The sequence below is a fragment of the Populus alba genome, chromosome 19, assembly GCF_005239225.2.
Source record: "Populus alba chromosome 19, ASM523922v2, whole genome shotgun sequence".
In the NCBI taxonomy this organism is placed as follows: Eukaryota; Viridiplantae; Streptophyta; class Magnoliopsida; order Malpighiales; family Salicaceae; genus Populus; species Populus alba.
The window spans coordinates 7,324,285-7,348,328 of record NC_133302.1 but is presented as its reverse complement, the minus strand read 5'-3'; the positions used below and the strand labels follow the sequence as shown (position 1 = coordinate 7,348,328).

The 24,044-nt window shown below is 34.4% G+C and overlaps 2 protein-coding genes across 6 annotated transcripts; both read right to left on the bottom strand.

The window, feature by feature from the left end:
- Positions 1-296: 296 nt before the first annotated feature.
- LOC118050647 (uncharacterized) lies at positions 297-3,635 on the bottom strand. 2 transcript variants are annotated; one of them, XM_035061049.2, is made up of 6 exons: positions 3,240-3,635; positions 2,397-2,574; positions 2,145-2,242; positions 1,146-1,242; positions 657-742; positions 297-573 (listed from the first exon to the last, which is right to left on the bottom strand). In XM_035061049.2, the coding sequence occupies exons 1-6, from the start codon at positions 3,456-3,458 to the stop codon at positions 520-522; spliced, it is 732 nt and encodes a 243-aa protein (XP_034916940.1). In that variant the 5' UTR covers positions 3,459-3,635; the 3' UTR covers positions 297-519. The 2 variants fall into 2 exon arrangements, 1 of the variants encoding a protein (XP_034916940.1); XR_004687902.2 differs by lacking the exon at positions 297-573 and adding an exon at positions 2,011-2,055 and having other exon boundaries at positions 700-742; positions 3,240-3,634.
- Positions 3,636-6,192: 2,557 nt separating this feature from the next.
- On the bottom strand, positions 6,193-19,002 carry LOC118050646 (TMV resistance protein N). 4 transcript variants are annotated; one of them, XM_073406756.1, is made up of 6 exons: positions 18,654-19,002; positions 10,240-10,783; positions 8,421-9,516; positions 8,046-8,333; positions 7,094-7,963; positions 6,195-6,855 (listed from the first exon to the last, which is right to left on the bottom strand). In XM_073406756.1, exons 2-6 carry the CDS (start codon positions 10,728-10,730, stop codon positions 6,412-6,414), a joined length of 3,189 nt encoding a protein of 1,062 aa, XP_073262857.1. In that variant the 5' UTR covers positions 10,731-10,783; positions 18,654-19,002; the 3' UTR covers positions 6,195-6,411. The 4 variants fall into 4 exon arrangements, with proteins under 4 accessions (XP_073262855.1, XP_073262857.1, XP_034916939.1 ...); XM_035061048.2 differs by lacking the exon at positions 18,654-19,002 and adding an exon at positions 10,891-11,238; XM_073406754.1 differs by lacking the exons at positions 8,421-9,516; positions 10,240-10,783; positions 18,654-19,002 and adding exons at positions 16,177-17,281; positions 18,005-18,636 and having other exon boundaries at positions 6,193-6,855.
- Between the last annotated feature and the right edge of the window lie 5,042 nt (positions 19,003-24,044).

Below are 24,044 nucleotides of genomic sequence, written 5' to 3'. Positions count from 1 at the left end.
AATCTTTTTGTGCGGAATTTTAAAAAAAAATTAATTTTTTTTTATCTCTTATATTAAAAATAATTTTTTAAAGATAAAATAAATTATTTTAATATATTTCCAAATAAAATAAAATACCATCCCTACTACTATCTCAAATATACCCCAGCTTAGATATTGCCATTTTAAAGAAAGGTTGATCCAATAACAAACAAACATGGTGGATTCGTTCTGACAAGCCTGCTTTCAAGGCCTCGTTCTGCACTTCCATTGCAAACAAATAAAAAGATTAAGAGAAAAAATGACGGCGAGGGACAGGCTCAAAACACCTGAGAAGCTAGAGAAATTCCCATTATTGCGATTTAATTGTTTAGAATATAACATAAATGTATCACATAATTTTACGACTGCTAGGTTTTATCCCCAGCACAAAGGAGGGGCTAAAAGAAGCAAATTAGCAGCACACATCCGAAGGTGGCATGGCATGCTGTTTCTGGCATCTCACCTAGATGTCATCACAAGGCTGGAACTTTCTTACGCTTACTTGTGCAATACACTCTTCTTTGGAAGCTTCGGTTTCCTTTGACTCTGGTTCTGAAAGGTCATAGAAACAGATTTTCAGCTCGAGAGAATGGAAGAAGAAGATGATTTGATTGGGCAAAAAAAACAAGATGTACCTTTTGTCTTTCTAAAGCTCCGTAATCTGTCCTCTCCCTCCAGTTGCTCTTCCGTAACTTGATAGGCCGGTTTCCGACATATTTACCTGAAATCAAGGTCAAGGAAAAGAATTAACACACTAAAACAGCTCAGAAGAGGGGGAAGCTCTGAATGAAGGTACGAATTTTTTTTAAATTAAATTCGTCACTGGGTAAAGGGAATTAAAATATCAACCGAAGATCCAATCAAAATCTATGAGTTCAATAGCCAAGAGTGGACAATGCCTAGTGCCCTTTAATTAAAACATTAGCTACTTTCTCCTCTTCTAATTATCGGCCATTCAGCCACCTTGTTATATTAAAAGAGAAATGATACAGCCACAGAGGTCAGAGTCTCAAAAACAGGGCCCAAACATTTGTTCCCGCCCTTCTCTCCCTCGTAACAGAAACAGTCAACAGCTGCTCATAACAGAACAGCACAACAAAGCAGAGAGATTAGAGCTGACTCACCATTCATCTCCTTAAGTGCAGCAGCAAGGTCAGTAGGGTTGGCAAAGCTAACAAATCCATAGCCCTTGGTCTTTCCAGTTCGATTATCCCTGACAACCTATTATGTGAGGAAGGACAGCATAAGCATATACAATAACCATTGAAGCTTCCAATAAAAAACAAAAAAAACACCAGGAAAGGGAAAGAAATACAAACAGCAAAAACATAATAGCAAATTCATTCCATGTGCCGATGAACAGGCACAATAGAAAAAACATGTGTTATCGACATGATCACAGCCCACTCTCCCAGCCACCCACACATTGAATATGAGGTACCAAGGACCAAACTCAAACTACCAGAGACGGAGCGTCATGGTCAAATCCCCAAAAACAAGATTAAAATTTGTACCTTATTTCAACAATTAATCTTCTATGAAAAAAAACTCCCTTTTAGACTCACATACCACAAGGCAATTTCAGAAAACGTAAAGTGAAAAAACCCTTATGGAGATTATTCCAACCAAATACAAAAAATCTAAATTGAATTAAAAGGCCTAGTTTAACCCAGATAATGCTCATTCAAGGTGAATCTTTAAAGGATTTGTTAGATTACTCCATCATACTAATAAAACAAAATAAATTCATCACATGCCTGTCCAAGAAAAAATATTGAAGATTATAAATGTTGCTCGGTCCACGAACTGAACCAATACCATCAAACCCAAGCATTATGGAGAGCCTAATATATTGACTCTCAAATTTTATAATGTAAAAAAAAAAAAAAAAAAGAGCAGTGAATTAGATTATGACATCAATTTGCAATTTGAAAGTTATTCACATGATCAAGATGTCCAGGCAATATGTAGATTGTAGACAAAGCCTACCTTAGTACACAGAAAAACACTGCTCTGTGCGCTTCAAAGAAAAATCTGAACAGGAAATGTAGAAGTTTCACAGACTAGGCAAACAATTATTCATACAAAAGAAATCAAGAGATGCGAGTGAAACATCAACTTACTCTGGCCAAGTTAAAAGAAGGAAACCTTGAAAATGCTTTTGAAAGAACATCATCATTCACCTCATTACCAAGATCACCACAAAATACGCGGTAGTCATCTGCAACAGCACAGTGTGAACTCCTTAGATGAGAAATACAGTGATGAATGACCAAAATCAATATCAACAAAAGAACTGTTTCCATGGTCAATCCAACATTATTATATAGAACAGCTCAAAAGAAAAACAAAATTGCATCAGAGAAGCAACATACTTTCAGGCCATTCTGCAAGAATTGGATCCTCCCATGTCTGGCCAGCAGCTTTACGAGGAATTGCTTTCCTTTTAGTCTCTGCTTTATGTTCAACCTCACTATTTGCAAGGGCTGCTTTCACACTCTCAAGTGCTTCAGGCGTGATCGTTTGTGCATCCCTCTGAAACAACTGGTGCGCCTGTTCAAACACACCACAAAATCATTCACCCATCAATAGTGGAAATAAGATTAAATGAAAAATAAAACAAAGACAATAGTGGAAACATAAAAAGACCCATCAAATTATCATTATCAAATAAAGTAGAACTAAAAACAATCCAAATCAAAGTAGCCAAATTTCACAACCAAATTAGACTGACTATCCAATTTATGCCCATTACATTTACTTCAAAAAAAAAATCCAATATTAACCAGACCCATTCTGAAACATTTTTTTAAAAATCTATCTCATAATCACAAATTCACAATCAATTTTCACATCACCAAAAAAAAAAAAAAAGCCAATCAAAAACCCAAATAAACCACCACAAAAACAAAATGAACAAACTAACTAACAATCTCACAATTGTCATTTTCCTAATATTAATCAGTTTTGAATCAATAAAAATAATTCATCTCATAATTACAAATTTACAACTCGATTTTCACATCACCACAAAAACACTCAATTAAACCGTAAAATCAATCCATTTCCCCAAAACCCACTTCACAAAATACAAAAAGGACCAAACTTCACATAAATTTTTCGCAATTATAACAAAATCATCCAAAATAAAAAGCCTAACAAACAAAATTAAAAAAAAAAAAAACTGAAATTCAACAGACAAATGTAGAATTGCTGACCTGTTGGTACTGTGGAAGGGAGTAAACGGGTCCAATCGGGGCAGGCGGATAAACGGGCGCCATGACGGTAGGAGGTGGAGCGACATAGGGTTTGGGGTAAGTTTCCGATTGCTGGAGGTGAAATGGGGTAGGGAAATACGCGCCGTTTGCTACTGTTGCTGACGTCGATGCTGCGTAAGTGAATTGCTGCGATGTTGAAGAAGATGGAGGGATCGACATGGGTTTTAGGGTTTGATTGAACGACTAGTCGTTCGTGTGTATTGGTGAGAATTGCAGGCTGGATTGGATTTGAAGAAAAGAGAGTCGAATGTTCTGGAGGTTTCGTGGGATATATTGTTGTCTAGTTGTATTTATTAGGATGATATGTTCTTTCCAATTTTAACTTCTAGACGACTGCTAATTTTTTTCTTATGAAGTGTCGTTATTTATTTTAATTTTCTTAAACTTCTAGTTCATGGCTCGGTTTTAAAAGGTTATTTAATCTGTCTTTTAAAGTATGTTTTAGTTTTTTTTATTGTATGTTAAAATATTATAGTGGAAAGAGTTCTTAAGAAAAGATTTTATATTGATTAAAATTATTAAAAAACTTTAAAGAAAAATTATGCGAAACACATTTTTAAAATACATTAAAAAACTTATCGTTCTTTCAAATATTGTTTCAATTATTTTTAAATAATTTTAATTTATTAATATCAAAAATTAATTTAAAATAAAAATAAAATAAAACATGGCGTGCCATAAAAATAAATAGACTCCTTTTAAAATTTTGTGCTTCTATTTTTTTGTCATTAATATCATGATATATAAAATATTTGAAAATGTGATTTTTTTTTATATAAAAAAAATTTTAAAATATATTTTTTATTTTTTGAATTGTTTTGATGTGATGATATCAAAAATAATTTTTAAAAATAAAAAACATAATTTTCATACATTTCGATAAAAAACACTTAAAAAAAATCACAATTATACTCTCAAACTATCGTGAAATTATGAAGCAAGTTCATACATGAGATTACAAAACTAAAAAGAATTACTCCAGTTTGATTAAAATTACATTTGTTTATTAAATTTTAAAGAATTATAGTTTACATGCTAATGAGTATAAAATAGAATAAACTATAGAATGACTTGGAACATAAACTAATATGTATATAGTAAAATTCAGATTACAAAGTTTAATTTTTTAAAATTTAATAGATAAGTTTAATTTTGATTAAACTAAAGAATAATAGGGTAATTTTTTTAAAAAAGTAAATTAAAAATCAAAATTAGCTAAGAAAATTCAAGATTGTTTAAAGGTTTGAAACAATGGATTGAGCATCCATGGCATGCAAATTAAATGCATAATGGAAATGATATATTTGTCTATTGAGATAGGAAAAATTAGCACAATTTACAAGCCATATGCCCAAAAGGCAGATAGATTTTTGTTATACTCTCTCTCTCTCTCTCTCTCTCTATCAATATTCCATGAGAGGAAAAAAAGACTCAGCGTGACAGCTTGTTTGTTAATTTGTATACCTACGTAAATTTACACTTTAATGTAACACCATTTTGTTACACGAGTGGAAGAAAGAATATCCACTATGTCATAAAAAATCTTGGGCAGCTAGGTCTAATGGTAAAGAATTATGCTCTAGTTGTTAATTTGCGATATTGAAACTTTGTGACAAGAAGACAAGTATTCAGAGAAATTTATTTGTTTCTACGCACCACTTGATGAAAAATGTAAGTTATTTGACGTGGCGATGAAAGGAATTTGTTTGTTTTTTTTTTTTTATTGTATATAGATTCAAATTTTATTGTATATACCTGTTACCTTCGCGGTGTTTTACATACTTATTAGATTTGCAGGCATAGTTTTGAAACCCGACCCGATCATTGACCCGGTCAAGTGATTAGGTCACGGGTCAGATGGGTTGACCCGGATCAACCCAAAAAAACCTTTATATATATATATATATATATTTTAAAGAACACAACTAACATATATTAAAAAAAACAAAAAATAGTACTAGATCTATAATTAAGTTTGAACTTTGAATTCTATAATTAAGTCTGAAGTCTGAATCTAGAAATGGAAAGGAAATTAGCCTCTGCTATTACAGTGCATGATTTGTGGATTCATTAAAAATTAAAACCTGAACACACTATAAAACTAATCAAAAGATCACCTTCAGTATGTGACGACAAGGTACAAGATCATGTTTATCAAACACCATACAATCAACCAGTAGGTTCATCAAAATGCATGGCAGAAGAAAGAATTCAAATAGAAAATCACTTCCTTGAAACCTTTATAAAGGAGAAAACTCGAAGCCTTTTCACATCGAATTCCTCCTGTGCAGTACATTGCAACTTTCTGAGGCATTTTCTCATTTGGGCTCTTTGTTTCTTTATCAGTGCTTCCACCAGAACAGTTCACCACTGTTATACTCTCCTGCAATTTCAATAGAGGAAAGAAGATGAAACAGAGTATAATGAAAGGTGAAAGAAGAAAGAAACAAGTAAAAACTCATCTAATCTTATGCTCAGAATTGAAACGGCGATCAAGAATTCAAAAGTCTTCTGCTCATCTGCTTTTCTTCCACTGAGAGTGAAATGGGTTTGACAAATTCTTGAAATTATTCTCACTTCTCTGCTCTGCAATGCATTCATCCCTCTGCTCTTGTCGTTTCGGGCATGAGGATATATAAAAAAATAAACCGGGCAGGTCGACCGGGTCTAGCCGAGCCAATTCCCAGCCTGTTTTTTGCTTAGACTTGGGTCGGCCGGGTCCCGAGTCGACCCGCTAGGCCGGGTCTTAAAAACACCGCTTGCAGAATGTTCAGTAGGTCCTAGGGATTAGTTGTGGTGTACGCAAGTTGGCCTGGACACCCCGAGTTACCAAAAAAAAATGTAAGTTATTTATTTACATTAATATATTAAAATTATTAAAAAATATTTGATGTTTTTTTAAATAAAATACATCCAAAAATAAAAATTACTGCAAGTCCAAATACTCATTGATTATCAATTTGAAAATGTAACAACCTGTATTTTAAAATAAAATTTTAGAATAATATTATGATTTTTTTAGAAACATATTCTTTAAGATTGATTGAAAACAAAACTCGAGCCTCAATTAACATACAAAAAATGTCTCTTACAAGCAAATAGAAAAGGAATATCAAACAAAAAATGTTTGACCTTCCTTGTCTGATGAATTCTGATGCGGGGAAACCAGGTGGATACCAAACTTCTTCACTTGAAAACAAGAAGGCAAAATTACGGAACATGCCACGGAATCACCAGCTTCTAACTTGCAACTAAGCGTCCAATGGCTTAACCACAACATGTCCTCATTGGCTTCAGGAACTCCAAAGATTTCTGGGGTATACTCCAAGATTTGACCTTTGGCTTCGATTCTTATTTTGGCACTGCTAGAACTTTCAAAATTACCCCTCGGGTCAGAGCATGTATACACAGCACATATGTTGAAACCACAGATATCAAAACTAGAACTTGAAGGTACGCAATAACATGCATGGCGTGCTCCTGTCGCGTGACAGAGCCAATCTGGAATCTCATGCACTCGCAGATATATGTTGCTTATGCCACCGTCTTGAAATACCTGTTGCAGCATGGTCATAATTCACAAAATGCACTAGAGTATGTACACCAAAAGCTTGGCATAAAGACAGTAAATGGATAGAATGACAGGAACTGCAAAGGGACCTGCATTTAGAGATTCCTTTCTTGAATGTCAAATTTAAAAAATATGTAAAGTATTTAAGAAAATGTCAGTTTAGGACTGTTGGAATGCACATGTGACAATGAACACATGAAATAAGAAAAAGGTAAGAGTGGACCTGGATGGTAGTCTTTCCTTGTGTTGTCATTGCAACAAAATTAGTGTTGTCTTGAGTGATTCTCATGGATTCTGATTTCTGCATACCAACATTATAGATCATCTCCATGTCAAAGTTCAGCAATTGTTCTAACTTGAACAGGCCTTGAAGCTTGTCTAGTTCTTGGCGACCAAACATGTAGATATCCAGTGGTCCCAATAGGGGTCCAAAATTGCTTATAAGTAAGCTCTCTAAACTACTTGGTAGGCTTGGAAGTGATTGGAGACTTGTGCATCCTTGTAACCAAAGAGTTTCAAGCCTTGTCAGGAAACTAATGCTATCAGGTAGATGCTGAAATGGATTTCCACTTAGATCCAAATGTTCCAAACAAGGCAAGGAACTAAGAATATTAGGCATCATATCATCCCTTATATTGCTGTTTGCAAGACTTAAATTTACCAAAGAAGATGGCAAGCAATCGATAGAACGCTTGGTTGATAATGTGCCGTTTCTCATTAACCAGGACCACATTCTTGAAGCCCACTTTTGAAACTGACTCATGAGAGGTCCATCTGCACGAATCACTCCCAAGAATTTCATTTTTTCCAACTGACTCGGTATCTCACTATCAAGTTTAGAGCAACCAGACAATATTAGAGTTTGAAGTGATGTCAACTTGCACATTTCATCTGGAAGTCTCTTGAGATTTATGCAGTCCTTAAAACTTGAAAAGGAAAGATTTTGTAGGTTTCCAATGGACTTGTGAACCTCAGCCAAATTCGTGCATTCTTCAAGTATCAATATTTCAAGACAAAGGAGTCCTGAGAAGTCTGGAGTTCTACCTAGACCATGACAACGACTGAGATTAAGGATCTTCAACCCTGGAAAACACTATATGAAATTACAAGAAAATAATTAGTAGTTTTCACCAATTGATGAGAGAAATCAGAGAAGATATAGATTATTAACGTACCCGGATTCCATGCCAAACATGCCTTAGACTGCTGTTGCATAGGTCAAGAACGATAAGATCCTCGAGATAAAAATCGACTGGTATATGATCCCAAGGGGCGTGATGCCAACACAGCCACACTAATCCTTTTGGAAAATTTTCATACCCTCCTTTAAGCCTCAAATTATTGAGGTGGATTAGTTTTAGATTGCTCATGCTTGCAAAAGCATCAGTGTTTAAGTCCAAACATTTTGAGGCTATGTTTACTTGTTCCCAGTCAAGGATGAAGCTCTTAACAGACCTGGAGCCCTGCTAAGAAACAAATATATATATATATATAAAAATATATGCATGCAAACCGGTAAATCAAATAAATGCAAAAAGTAAGCTTCTCACAGTTTTTTTTCTCAAAATCTTAAATGAATCACCATGACGCCAAATTCTGCTACGCTCTCCATGATTCTCAGGTGATTCTTGACGGACAATTTCGCATCCCATTTCCCTAAGCAATTGATGCATTGCCAGTTTATTGTCCTTATCAATGGATATCAGATTCTTGTCAATGAGTTCTTGAATTCCAACATTCCGATAGAAATCACAGCTTTCTACAATTCTCTCCACAAAGGTTATGTCTTCTCCAATGAAGAAACAAGCTATATCAAGAAACAAATTCTTGTCACGATCATCTTGAAGAGAGTCATAACTTACTCGAAGAATCTCATGAATTTTACCACCATCAAGGGCTTCTGGTTCTTTTATTGCTCTTTTCCACGAATCCCCAGTTCGACCAGACAAAGAAACGCCGATTACTTCGAGCGCAAGTGGCAGCCCTCCACAATAACGCACTATATTTTTAGAGTCTTGCAAGTAATCTTCAGAAGGCTGTGATTGTCTAAATGCATGCCAACTAAAGAGTTGAAGGGATTCACTGTCATCAAGAGGCATAATTCTAAACTCTTTACAAGGTTGATCATGAAAACTTTGCAAGCGACCATGTCTGGTTGTTATGATGATTTTACTTCCCTTGTAAAGCCATTTCCCCACTTCAAGAATTGATTTGAGTTGGTCAACATCATCAAGAACAATAAGTACTTTTTTGAACCGTGTGGCATATCTGATTTGGATAATTCCTTCATCTACGTTGTTTATCTTCTGGAATCCCCCCTTTGACAAATCAGAAAGAAGTTGCATCTGTAATTGAACCAAACCATTATATTGCTTTGATGTTTTTCTGACATCTTTTAGAAAGCTCCAACAGTCAAATTGTTCGAAATTGAGGTTGCAAACATTCTTGGCAATTGTTGTCTTACCAACACCAGCAATTCCATGTATTACTGCTATATTAACATCTTCAGGCCTGTCTCGTATCCAGTTGTTAATGTCTTTCACCTGAGCATCAACTCCAACTAAATAAGAGGGCACATGCAGTATTGTGCGTTTCAACATTTCTCTAACCTTTTTGACAATATCTTGTATGAATCCTGCCTCAGGTCTGCAGATAGAAAAAATAAAAATAAAATAGAAAACCCATATTTAAAAAGACATGGTTTGTCACTGCCTCGTTGCTCTTCTTTTTCTCTTTTGCCAATGCCTCATTTCTTATCCCAGTTGCCTTACATTTTTTCATTTCTCTTTCCATATTGAAGACATTAATTTTCCCTAGATAGGCCACACGGGAAATCAAATCTTCAGAAACCTAGTTGTAGTACTTTAAGTCCTAAAAGCAAAAGATCAATCCCTTAGAAACATCTACTTATCCTAACTCACAAGTTTATGAATTCCATTAGGAAACTATTCTATTCATTTAATTGTAATTAAACTCCTCATTTTAAAGCCAATTATTAATTAACTCATGGAATTTGTTAGATTCAGGGCATTATGAAAACATTTATTTAGTCACCAAAGAGTATTCCGATCGAGACATTTGGTCAATGGGATATTCACATTTTCTAATTTCTCCACGTATACTTCATCAGCTCAGTTTTCTTTCCCTTAAGTTATAGTTCCACAGCAATGGAGTTTTGGCAACCACTGATGTGTTGATTTGATAACTACTAAAAGGTTTTTAGCAACCCTGTTCTGCAATTTCCTTAATCTGAGCTAATGTAGGATTAACGATTTATAACAAAAGTAGCTAAATGATGACCAAGTAACATTCACTACGTACTAATCAATGGAGTTTTCAATTTTAACATGAAGTATAGAAACTAATTACCTTTTGTGTAGAACCATTCCTGCCAGATTAGTGACCTTGCAAAGAGCTGACCTCCATCCCTCGATCTTCTCATCCTTGAAGCGCTTTCCATGTCCAGAAAATGCTTCTGCCAAATCACCTGTTTGCTTTTGGACTTCTGATGGATCGACGTCATAAAATACAGGAAGAACATTGTGCCCAGAATGATGCTTCTTATGTTCCATAATCATTGCAACCTCATCTAGGCACCAGCTTGAAGAAGCAAAATCACTCGAGAAGACAATCAACGACATTTTTGACTGTCGTATTGCCTTTTCAACTTCACATTCTATGTCTGCACCTCTCTCAATTGCATCGTCATCTCTAAATACATGAATTCCTGCCCACTTCAAAGCGGTATACAGATGGTCGGTGAAACTCTTGCGGGTGTCCTCTCCCCTAAAGCTTAAAAACACATGATAAGGAAATTCACACATTGAGGAGCTTGATTCCTCGTTATTAACAGCAGCCATCAAGTTGGTTGGAGGATATCTACCAGCAGTAACAATCAGAAGATGCCAGCAATCTGAAAAAACAGAAAGTACTATTTAAAATGATGGGACAATAAAAAATACCCATGTTACTAAAACTCAATTCCAAAAAGAAAACATGGAGTTGTTATTTTGCAAATACTTTGATATTAGTAACAGTCATCATGGTGGATGAAGGAGTATATCTACCACCAGTAACAGTCAGAAGATATCACTAATCTGGAAAAAACAACAAGAACTGCATAAAATGATGAGAAAATAAAATTAACCCTCTAATTAAATAGGGTTATTCTAATCAATTTGCAACTAAATTAAACATCTTATGAGTGTCCCAAAAAACTTTTGATATTTTAATTGCTCATTTAAAGCATATCAATCATGAAGTAGTTCAACTGATGTTCGTGCCCTAACTTCTATCTATTAAACAAGAAAATACTACCACCATGCAAAATAATATTCCATGTCGTGAAAACAAAAGCAAGAGAGAGGATATAAACACCATGAATTAATTCTTCATTCTGTTGAGATTTCTATCTGCACCACTGTAACTATAGAAATCTCAACATTAAAATACCCTACATTAATTTTTTATTCCGTTAATATTTATACGGTTATTGTCGTGCTACACACAAACCATACAAATCTCAACGGAATAAATAATTAATATAAGGTATTTCAATGTTGAGATTTCTATAATTATTGCCATATTCTCCCCTAGCTTGAAAAGGCATATATATATATATATATATATATAGCTTGAATTATTGCCGTGTTCTCTCCTCCATGTTCTCCCCCCTAGCTTGAAGAGGCACATACTTGATAGCTTGATAGCTTGAAGAGGTTATTGAAGAGGTTATATTAGCTTGATAGCTTGAAGAGGTTATTGAGGAGGTTATATATAGCTTCAATTATTGTCGTGTTTTATATATATGTGCCTCTTCAAGTTAGGGGGGAGATTCAAGCATATATATATATATATATATGCTTGAATCTCCCCCCTAACTTGAAGAGGCGCGCGCACACACACAATATATATATATAACTTGAATTATTGTCGTGTTCTATATATATATATGCCTCTCCAAGCTAGGAGGAGAATACGGCAATAATTATAGAAATCTCAACATTAAAAATTCAAGCTATATATAACCTCTTCAAGCTATACATATATATGCCTCTTCAAGCTATATAATTATAGAATTTTCAACATTGAAATACCCTATATTAATTCTTTATTCCGTTGAGATTTCTACGGTTACTATCTTGTCACAGACACACATGCCTCTTCAAGCTAAGGGGAAACACGACAATAATAATAGAAATCTCAACATTGAAGTACCCTACATTAATTCTTTATTCCGTTAAGATTTCTACGGTTACTGTCGTGCCACATACACACATGCTATAATATGTCTCTTCATGCTAGGAGGGAGAACACGACAATAATTATAGAAATCTCAAAATTAAAATACTCTATATTAATTTTTTATTTCGTTGAGATTTCTACTGTTATTGTCGTGCGGGGGACACGATAATAATTATAAAAATCTCAACATTGGCGGATAAACGGGTGCCATGACGGTAGGAGGTGGAGCGACATAGGGTTTGGGGTAAGTTTCCGATTGCTGGAGGTGAAATGGGGTAGGGAAATACGCGCCGTTTGCTACTGTTGCTGACGTCGATGCTGCGTAAGTGAATTGCTGCGATGTTGAAGAAGATGGAGGGATCGACATGGGTTAGGGTTTGATTGAACGACTAGTCGTTCGTATTGAGAATTGCAGGCTGGATTGGATTTGAAGAAAAGAGAGTCGAATGTTCTGGAGGTTTCGTGGGATATAATGTTGTCTACTTGTATTTATTAGGATGATATGTTCTTTCCAATTTTAACTTCTAGACGACTGCTAATTACTATTTTTTTTGTTTTTTTTATTCTAATCTTGATTTGTTTTTCAATTGTTTCCCTTATCATTTTACTTCATTTAACTTTTATATTCAGTTTTAGTCTTTATTTATTTTAATTTTCTTAAACTTCTAGTTCATGGCTCGGTTTTAAAAGGTTATTTAATCTGTTTTTTAAAGTATGTTTTAGTTTTTTTTTTATTGTATGTTAAATATTATAGTGGAAAGAGTTCTTAAGAAAATATTTTATTAAAAAATATATTAAAATTATTTTTTTAATTTTTAATATCAATACATTAAAATTATTAAAAAACTTTAAAGAAAAATAAGGTGAAACACACTTTTAAAATACACTCAAAAACTTATCATTCTTTCAAATATTGTTTCAATTATTTTTTAATAATTTTAATATATTAATATAAAAAAATCAATTTAAAATAAAAATAAAATAAAACATGGTGTGGCCATAAAAATAAATAGACTCTTTTGAAAATTTTGTGCTTGTATTTTTGTTGTTGTTAACATCATGACATAGAAAATGTTTGGAAACGTGATTGTATTTGTATTTTTTTAAAAATTTAATTTTTATTAAAAATTAAAATTGTTTTTATTTTTTGAATCATTTTAGTATCCGGGTATGTTCATTTGAAAATAAATATACAAGGTGATTGCACATGTGTTTTTAAATGAAATTTTAGAATCCATTTAATATTATAATGGCGTTATTTTTAAGAAATATATTCTTTAAAATCGATTGAAAACAAAACTCGAGCCTCAATTAACATTGAAAAAAAGTCTCTTACAAGCAAATAGAAAAGGAACAAATCAACTGTCATCAAAAATTGCGCAGAGAATGTTTGAGTGAAATTATGCCAACGGGAGGTATTGAATGCTATAACCTTCCTTGTCTGCTGGATTCTGACGAGGAGAAACTAGGTGGATGCCAAACTTCTTCACTTGAAAACAAGCAGGAAAAATTACGGAACATGCCACTGAATCACCAGCTTCTAACCTGCAACTAAGCTTCCAATGGCTTAACCACAACATGTCCTCATTGGCTTCAGGAACTCCAAAGATTTCTGGGCTATACTCCAAGATTTGACCTTTGGCTTCGATTCTTATTTTGGCACTGCTAGAACTTTCAAAATTACCCCTCGGGTCAGAGCATGTATACACAACACATATGTTGAAACCACAGATATCAAAACTAGAACTTGAAGGTACGCAAGCGTGACAGTACCAATCTGGAATCTCATGCACTCGCAGATATATGTTGCTTATGCCACCGTCTTGAAGTACCTGTTGCAGCATCGTCATAATTCACAAAATGCACACACCAAAAGCTTCGTATAAAGACAGTAAATGGATAGAATGACAGGAACTGCAAAGGGACATGCATTTAGAGATTCCTTTCTTGAATGTCAAATTTAAAAAATATGTCGAGTATTTAAGAAAATGTCAGTTTAGGACCATTAGAATGAACATGTGCCAATGAACACATGAAATAAGAAAAAGGTAAGAGTGGACCTGGATGGTGGTCTTTCCTTGTGTTGTCATTGCATCAAAATTAGTGTTGTCTTGAGTGATTCTCATGGATTCTGATTTCTGCAAACCAACATTATAGATCATCTCCATGTCAAAGTTCAGCAATTGTTCTAACTTGAACAGGCCTTGAAGCTTGTCTAGATCTAGGCGACCAAACATGTAGATATCCAGTGGTCCCAATAGGGGTCCAAAATTGCTTGTTTGTAATATCCCTAAACTACTTGGTAGGCTTGGAAGTGATTGGAGACTTGTGCATCCTTGTAACCCAAGAGTTTCAAGCCTTGTCAGCCTACAAAGGCTTTCAGGTAGATGCTGAAAGGTGAAAAAACCCTTACGGAGATTATTCCAACCAAATACAAAAAATCTACATTGAATTAACAGGCCTAGTTTAACCCAGATAATGCTCATTCAAGGTGAATCTTTAAAGGATTTATTAGATTACTCCATCATACTAATAAAACAAAATAAATTCATCACATGCACAACCAAGAAAAAATATTGAAGATTATAAATGTTGCTCGGTCCACGAACTGAAGCAATACCATCAAGCCCAATCATTATGGAGGGTCTATTCAGATCTAACAACAGTGCCAGACCTTAAATTTTCATTTGTACAACCCATCAAGGTCACTCAAACCGGAAAACATCTAGGAAAAAGCAACTATGCGCTTAGAGGTTATGGAAAATTTCGACGAGAGCAAAGGATCCCTGAACTCAGGTTTCTAAAGAAATCGACACGTAGAACCCACTTGTTCAATCAAGACAAATAGTAACATGACTCACTTAGTCTGAGAGTTATGTGAAATATAACATACACAAACTCCAGATGTCAATTCCAGCAGCCATAACCAATATTAAACGATCTAACCTGACCAAGTCTATCCCCATTATGTCACATCTAGAAAACAAATATGTCAAAAGAGACTGCTTTAAAATCCTTGCTATAGAACCCAGATAAATGTTGCAGCATATAGCCAAATATATTGACTCTCAAATTTTATAATGATAAAAAAAAGAGCGGTGAATTAGATCATACATCAATTTGCAATTTGAAAGTTATTCACATGATCAAGATGTCCAGGCAATTTGTAGATTGTAGACAAAGCCTAACTTAGTACACAGAAAAACACTGCTCTGTGCGCTTCAAAGATAAATCTGAACAGGAAATGTAGAAGTTTCACAGAATAGGCAAACAATTATTCATACATAAGAAATCAAGAGATGCGAGTGAAACATCAACTTACTCTGGGCAAGTTAAAACCTAGCTTTGCAAGTGATCTCAACAAGCAAATTTCCTCTGGAAGTGTCCTGAGATTTATGCAGCCCTTCAAACTTGCATCGGTAAGCTTTTGAAGGTTTCCAATGGACTCGTGAACCTCAACCAAATCCGGGCATTCTTCAAGTTTCAGTATTTCAAGAGCGGTGAGTCCTGAGAAGTCTGGAGTTCTAACTAGACCGTGGCAGTGACTGAGAGTAAGGATTTTCAACTCAGGAAAACTCTGATTGAAATTACAAGAAAGTTATTAGTAGTTTTCACCAATTAATGAGAGAAAGTAGAGAAAGATATAGATTGTTAAAGTACCCGGGTTCCATGCCAAACATGTCTTAGACTGCTGTTGCATAGTTCAAGAACAATAAGATCCTCGAGATAAAATTTTGTTGGTATATAATCCCAAGGGACGTGATGCCAACACAGCCACACTAATCCTTTAGGAAAATTTTCATACCCCCCTTTAAGCCTCAAACTATTGAGACGGATTAGTTTTAGATTGCCCATACTTGCAAAAGCATCAGTGTTTAAGTCCACCAATCGTTTTGAGGCCATGTTTACTTGTTCCCAGTCAAGGATGAAGCTCTTAACACACCTGGAGCCCTGCTATGAAACAATTATATTATATATGTGCGTGTGTGCAGAGGATACAGAAATCACAATATATGCATGCAAACTGGTAATTCAAGCAAATGAAAAACATAAGCTTCTTACAGTTTTTTTTCTCAATATTTTAAATGAATCATCATGACGCCAAATTCGGCTACGCTCTCCATGATTTTCAGGTGATTCTTGACGGACAATTTCCCTTCCCATATCCCTAAGCAATTGATGCATTGCCAGTTTATTGTCCTTATCAATGGATATCAGATCCCTGTCAATAAGTTCTTCAATTCCAACATTCCGATAGGAATCACAGCTTTCTACAAGTGTCTCCACGAAGGTTAATTCTTCTCCAATGAAGAAACAAGCTATATCAAGAAACAAATTCTTGTCACGATCATCTTGAAGAGAGTCATAACTTACTGGAAGAATCTCGTGAATTTTACCACCATCAAGGGCTTCTGGTTCTCTTATTGCTCTTTTCCATGAATCCCCAGTTCGACCAGACAAAGAAAAGCCAATTACTTCGAGAGCAAGTGGCAGCCCTCCACAATAACGCACTATATTTTTAGAGTCTTGCAAGTAATATTCAGAAGGCTGTGATTGTCTAAATGCATGCCAACTAAAGAGTTGAAGGGATTCACTGTCATCAAGAGGCATAATTCTAAACTCTTTACAAGGTTGATCATGAAAACTTTGCAAGCGACCATGTCTGGTTGTTATGATGATTTTACTTCCCTTGTAAAGCCATTTCCCCACTTCAAGAATTGATTTGAGTTGGTCAACATCATCAACATCATCGAGAACAATAAGTACTTTTTTGAACCGCGTGGCATATCTGATTTGGATAATTCCTTCATCTACGTTGTTTATCTTCTGGAATCCCCCCTTTGACAAATCAGAAAGAAGTTGCATCTGTAATTGAACCAAACCATTATATTGCTTTGATGTTTTTCTGACATCTTTTAGAAAGCTCCAACAGTCAAATTGTTCGAAATTGAGGTTGCAAACATTCTTGGCAATTGTTGTCTTACCAACACCGGGAATTCCATGTATTACTGCTATATTAACATCTTCAGGCCTGTCTTGTATCCAGTTGTTAATGTCTTTCACCTGAGCATCAACTCCAACTAAATAAGAGGGCACATGCAGTATTGTGCATTTCAACATTTCTCTAACCTTTTTGACAATATCTTGTATGAATCCTGCCTCAGGTCTGCAGATAGAAAAAATAAAAATAAAATAGAAAACCCATATTTAAAAAGACATGGTTTGTCACTGCCTCGTTGCTCTTCTTTTTCTCTTTTGCCAATGCCTCATTTCTTATCCCAGTTGCCTTACATTTTTTCATTTCTCTTTCCATATCGAAGACATTAATTTTCCCTAGATAGGCCACACGGGAAATCAAATCTTCAGAAACCTAGTTGTAGTACTTTAAGTCTTAAAAGCAAAAGATCAATCCCTTAGAAACATCTACTTATGCTAACTGACAAGTTTATGAATTCCATTAGGAAACTATTCTATTCAATTAATTGTAATTAAACTCCTCATTTTAAAGCCAATTATTAATTAACTCATGGAATTTGTTAGATTCAGGGCATTATGAAAACATTTATTTAGTCACCAAAGAGTATTCCGATCGAGACATTTGCTCAATGGGATATTCACATTTTCTAATTTCTCCACGTATACTTCATCAGCTCAGTTTTCTTTCCCTTAAGTTATAGTTCCGCAGCAATGGAGTTTTGGCAACCACTGATGTGTTGATTTGATAACTACTAAAAGGTTTTTAGCAACCCTGTTCTGCAATTTCCTTAATCTGAACTAATGTAGGATTAACGATTTATAACAAAAGTAGCTAAATGATGACCAAGTAACATTCACTACGTACTAATCAATGGAGTTTTCAATTTTAACATGAAGTATAGAAACTAATTACCTTTTGTGTAGAACCATTCCTGCCAGATTAGTGACCTTGCAAAGAGCTGACCTCCATCCCTCGATCTTCTCATCCTTGAAGCGCTTTCCATCTCCAGAAAATGCTTCTGCCAAATCACCTGTTTGCTTTTGGACTTCTGATGGATCGACGTCATAAAATACAGGAAGAACATTGTGCCCAGAATGATGCTTCTTATGTTCCATAATCACTGCAACCTCATCTAGGCACCAGCTTGAAGAAGCAAAATCACTCGAGAAGACAATCAATGACATTTTTGAGTGTCGTATTGCCTTTTCAACTTCACATTCTATGTCTGCACCTCTCTCAATTGCATCGTCATCTCTAAATACATGAATTCCTGCCCCCTTCAAAGCTGTATACAGATGGTCGGTGAAATTCTTGCGGGTGTCCTCTCCCCTAAAGCTTAAAAACACATGATAAGGAAATTCACACATTGAGGAGCTTGATTCCTCGTTGTTAACAGCAGCCATCAAATTGGTTGGAGGATATCTACCAGCAGTAACAATCAGAAGATGCCAGCAATCTGAAAAAACAGCAAGTACAATTTAAAATGATGGGACAATAAAAAAATACCCATGTTACTAAAACTCAATTCCAAAAAGAAAACATGGAGTTATTTTGCAAATACTTTGATATTAGTAGCAGTCATCATGGTGGATGAAGGAGTATATCTTATCTACCACCATTAACAGTCAGAAGATATCACTAATCTGGAAAAAACAACAAGAACTGCATAAAATGATGAGAAAATAAAATTAACCCTCTAATTAAACAGGGTTATTCTAATCAATTTGCAACTAAATTAAACATCCTATGAGTGTCCCACAAATCCTTTGATATTTTAATTGCTCATTTAAAGCATATCAATAGTTCAACTGACGTTCGTACTCGAACTTCTATCTATTAAACAAGAAAATACTACCACCATGCAAAATAATATTCCATATCGTGAAAACAAAAGCAAGAGAGAGGATATACATACCCTACATTAATTCTTTATTCCGTTAAGATTTCTACGGTTACTGTTGTGCAGGCAGACGGGAAACACAGCAATAATGATAGAAATCTCAACATTGAAATAACCTACATTAATTCTTTATTCCGTTGAGATTTATATAGTTATTGTCGTGCTACACACACACAAACCATAGAAATCTCAATGGAATAAAAAATTAATATAAGGTATTTCAATGTTGAGATTTCTATAATTATTGTAATGTTCTCTCCTCCTAGCTTGAAGAGGCATATATATATATATATATATAACTTGAATTATTGCCATGTTCTCCCCCCTAGCTTGAAATATATATATATCTATATATACATGCCTCTTCAAGCTAGGGGGGAGAACACGACAATAATTATAGAAATCTCAACATTGAAAATTCAAGCTATATATAACCTCTTCAAACTATACATATATATATGCCTCTTCAAGCTATATAATTATAGAATTTTCAACATTGAAATACCTTACATTAATTCTTTATTTTGTTGAGATTTCTATGGTTACTGTTGTATCGCACACACATATATGCCTCTTCAAGCTAGGGGGGAACACGACAATAATGATAGAAATCTCAACATTGAAATACCCTACATTAATTCTTTATTTTGTTGAGATTTCTATGGTTATTTTCGTGCCCCACACACACACACATATGCTATAATATGCCTCTTCAAGCTAGGGGGAGAACACGACAATAATTATAGAAATCTCAAAATTGAAATACCCTACATTAATTCTTTATTCCGTTAAGATTTCTACGACTGTCATGCCCCCCCCCCCCACACACACACACACACACACATATATATATATATGTGCCTCTTCAAGTTATGGGGAGAACACGACAATAATTATAGAAATCTCAACATTGAAATACCCTACATTAATTCTTTATTTCGTTGAGATTTCTATGGTTATTGTCGTGCCACACACACACACATGCTATAATATGCCTCTTCAAGCTAGGGGGAGAACACGACAATAATTATAGAAATTTCAACATTGAAATACCCTACATTAATTCTTTATTCCGTTAAGATTTCTACGACTGTCATGCCCCCCCCCCACACACACACACACACACACATATATATATATATATATATATATATATGTATGTGCCTCTTCAAGTTATGGGGAGAACACGACAATAATTATAGAAATCTCAACATTGAAATACCCTACATTAATTCTTTATTCCGTTGAGATTTCTACTGCTACTGTCGTGCCACACACACACACATATACATGCTATACATTTTATAATATGTCTCTTCAAGTTAAGGGTGGAGGATCGACCCGAAGCTTGCATCGAAAAGCAGTAAAAGACGCAGTAAAAAGCGGTTTGGTGAAGACATCTGGAAATTGATCCTGAGAGGGAATAAACTGAATTTGAATCTTTTTCTTCATAGCCCAGTCATGGACAAAGTGATAATCTACTTTAACATGCTTAGTACGAGCATGAAAAATAGAATTCGCTGAGAGATAGTTGGTGCCAAGGTTATTACACCAAATGGTAGGTGATTAGTACTTAAAAGTGCATATTTATCAAGGTTTTATATCATCATTTTGCACTTAAAGTATCAATAACTCCTTAACTAAAGCATGTTTTATAATAACAAGTCTAATACTATAAAATGCCCTAATATATGGTAAATGTTCATCTTAAATGCAGGCCTATCATATAAATCAAAGGATTGATTGATGAATTCAACTACTGAAATTTATGAAGATAAAGAGAGGGTGAAACTTAGAAAAGAGATGTTGGTGCAGTCCAAACTGAAATACTGTTCGGTAATTGGGTCATATCTCGAGTTCTAGATATTCAAATGATCTCAAATTTTTACATAGATTCAGTAAGACATAGGCCTACAACTTTCATGTTTTCATCAAGATCTAAAAAGGTCGTTTTCAAGTCCAAATTATAGCAACAACAGAGAAGTCTGAATCTGTCCTGCAGCACGAACATTGTTCCGTGTTTGGCCTATATTTGGAATTCTAGAAGTCCAAATGACCTCAATTTTTTACACAGATTTGTTAAGAAAATTTCCTGCAACTTTCATGTTTTCAAGTGGACCCAGTTCTGATGCTAGCATTTTCATTTTATTCAGACAAGAAGATAAAGATTTTCACAAAGTCAAGAGTTGGCCACCCACTCAACAATTAGTCATCAAATCAATAATTCCGAATTTTGGCCTATAAAAGGAGGGATTTGCCATGTATTTGGGGGCTTGGTTGTTCAGATCAAGTTCATGCTCTTTATTTTCTCTCTTTATATTTTGTTTTGTAATTTTTAAGTTTTGCTTTCATTAATATCTTATTTATGCTTTTCATTTCCTTTCCTTTACTTAGTTAACTTGTATTTTCTTTATGTTCTTGTTTTGTTTATTTATGTTTCTCTTCTTTATTATGTTTAGCTAAGTTTATTATGTCAAGGTGAAAAGGTTACACTAATGGTGTAAGAATAATTATAGTGTAAACTCAACATGGACCTTAATGTTTAATATTAACATGTCTTATCTTTTTATCTTACTAATTCTTAATACCTTGCTTGTTAAATGGTTAATCTAGATTTGTATTGTATAACACTTGGTACAATAAATGTTTGGCACTCTCATAGCCCAACCGTATGGTATTACCTACACCTGGGCTATGAAAGGAACTTGATTTGTTGTTAACATCAGTTAACATCATGAATTCTTGACAATATTTAAAAGTTTGGTGTCATGTAAATAAGGTAATTAATATGATCATGTTAATAATTTATAATGAGCTATTAATAACAAATCATCTGATTGGAACCTCCTTCATGTGTGGTTTCCAAATTGAGTAATAAGAGTTTATATTATACTTGTTTGAAATACCATTGGTGGATCCTCTAACCTTGACATTTGTTTTTATCATTGTTTAATCCTTAAATTAATCTTTCATCTCAAAGTTCTCATTAATTTCTTCATCTTTTTCTTTTACTACTACTACTACTACCACTACTATTATTACTATTATTATTATTATTATTATTATTTACATTCTGTTTATATTATATAATATATCTCTTTGATCTTTTCATAAACTCAGTATATAGGCTGGAAACCTATGACCCAATCTTTTAGATCATTCTCAGGTATAACAACGCCACATACTGAGTATTATTATTATTATTATTGTTATTACTATTACTATTATTATTACTATTACTATTATTGCTATTATTGTTATTATTGTTGTTGTTGTTGTTGTTGTTGTTGTTGTCTTGTTATTTATAATTTATACAATTAACCTCTCTATGGTTCGACCCTGGTCTTGCCGGGTTATTTATTACTTTGACACTCCTACACTTGGAAGAAGACATCAATCTTTTGGTCGTGTCAGTAGGAGTAGAGACGGGGGGAACCTGCAGATATGTTAACAAGTATTGAAGCCAAATGATCTCAGCAGTACCATCTGCTAAGGCTTTATACTCAGCCTTAGTAGAGGAGCGAGCAACTGTGCGTTGCTTGCCGAATTTTCATGAAATTGGTGTCTGACCAAAGAAGACAAGGTAGCTATTCGTAGACTTGCGATCATCAATACTACCAGCCCAATCTACATATGTAAAACCATATAGAGCAAATGAGGAACCTTGAGTGATAAGGAAACTATAAGATGTTGTACATTTAAGGTAGTGTAGAATATGTTTGACGACGACCCAATAAGAATCTGTAGGAGCATGTATAAACTGACAGACTTTGTTAACAGTAAAACAAATATCTGGGCGGGTGAAGGTAAGATACTAAAGAGAACCCACGATATGATGAAATCATGTAGGATCAGAAAATGAATTATCCTACAGTATAGTAACTTTTGAAGGAGAGAATGGAGTATCAACGGGTTTGCGGGAAGTCATACATGTGAAAACCTGATAAATTATAATCTAAGTAAAATAATAAAATGTTGAATAGATTAAGGGCTTATCGCTATCCTTATTATCAGAAGTCAAAAAATAAAAAGATTATTGAGGATTATTGGAGTTGGTAACTAACCAACCTAGTTAAAATCCATTTTCCTAACTATTAAAGTCTACATCTTGATCCTAAAAAAAGATTGGAAAAAGAGTTTTGACATGTTGATCAAATCTTAATGGATAATCATAAACTGGTTACCATATCCATTTTTAATTTTCAAAACACGAGAAAGATGCAATCTTTTAATGAAAATATGCTTGGAAAATTTTTAGGATTTAGCCGCATGCATGAAAACAAAATATTTTTTTTAAAAGAGGAAATTAATGGAAAAGTTTTTGAGAATTTTTTTTTGAAATATTTTAGAGAAAACTGGGTATTTTAATACCGGATTTGTATTTTATAGTGTAAATATACAACCCGATATTATGCAAAATTGGTAGAAAACTATTTGAGAAAATCACAATTTTTTTGAAATGATTTTTGAATTTGTTTTGGATTTTTTTGTTTATTTTTTAAAAATAAATATATAATATTATATTATATATTGATTAAATATTATTAAACATGTGGGTCGGGCCGACCTAGATAATGGAGGGAACCACCTAAGGTGCTGAGGGTCTATGATCATACTGGGATGTTTGGCCAGTGGCTCAGGAGGCTTTGACTGAGGTGATGGTGGCCGGTGGCAGAGGAAGTAGAGAAGAAGAAAATGGGAGTAGCTGTAGAGAGGAGAGAGAAAGGTTCATGGTGGCTCTAGATGGTCGGTAGGTGGCTTCCTAAGGTGGAGCCAATGTTGGGAAAACCGGTGATGAGGGTGGTGGTGGCTGAAGGCCACGGCAGAGAAAGAAAAAAGAGAGAAGACTCGTTGCAGGAAACAAAACTAGAGAGAAGATGGTTTTTTTTTTTTTTTTTGTGATTTTTGGACCCAATTTTCTCCTCTTTCAAGCCATCAACTCCGCCTCTATTTATAAGCGGTGGAAGGGGGCAATCTCGTCTATACCGGGGTAAAATTGCAGCCCTTGATTCAGTTGGGAAGGATCCCAACCGTTGGCTATAAGTAGGCATG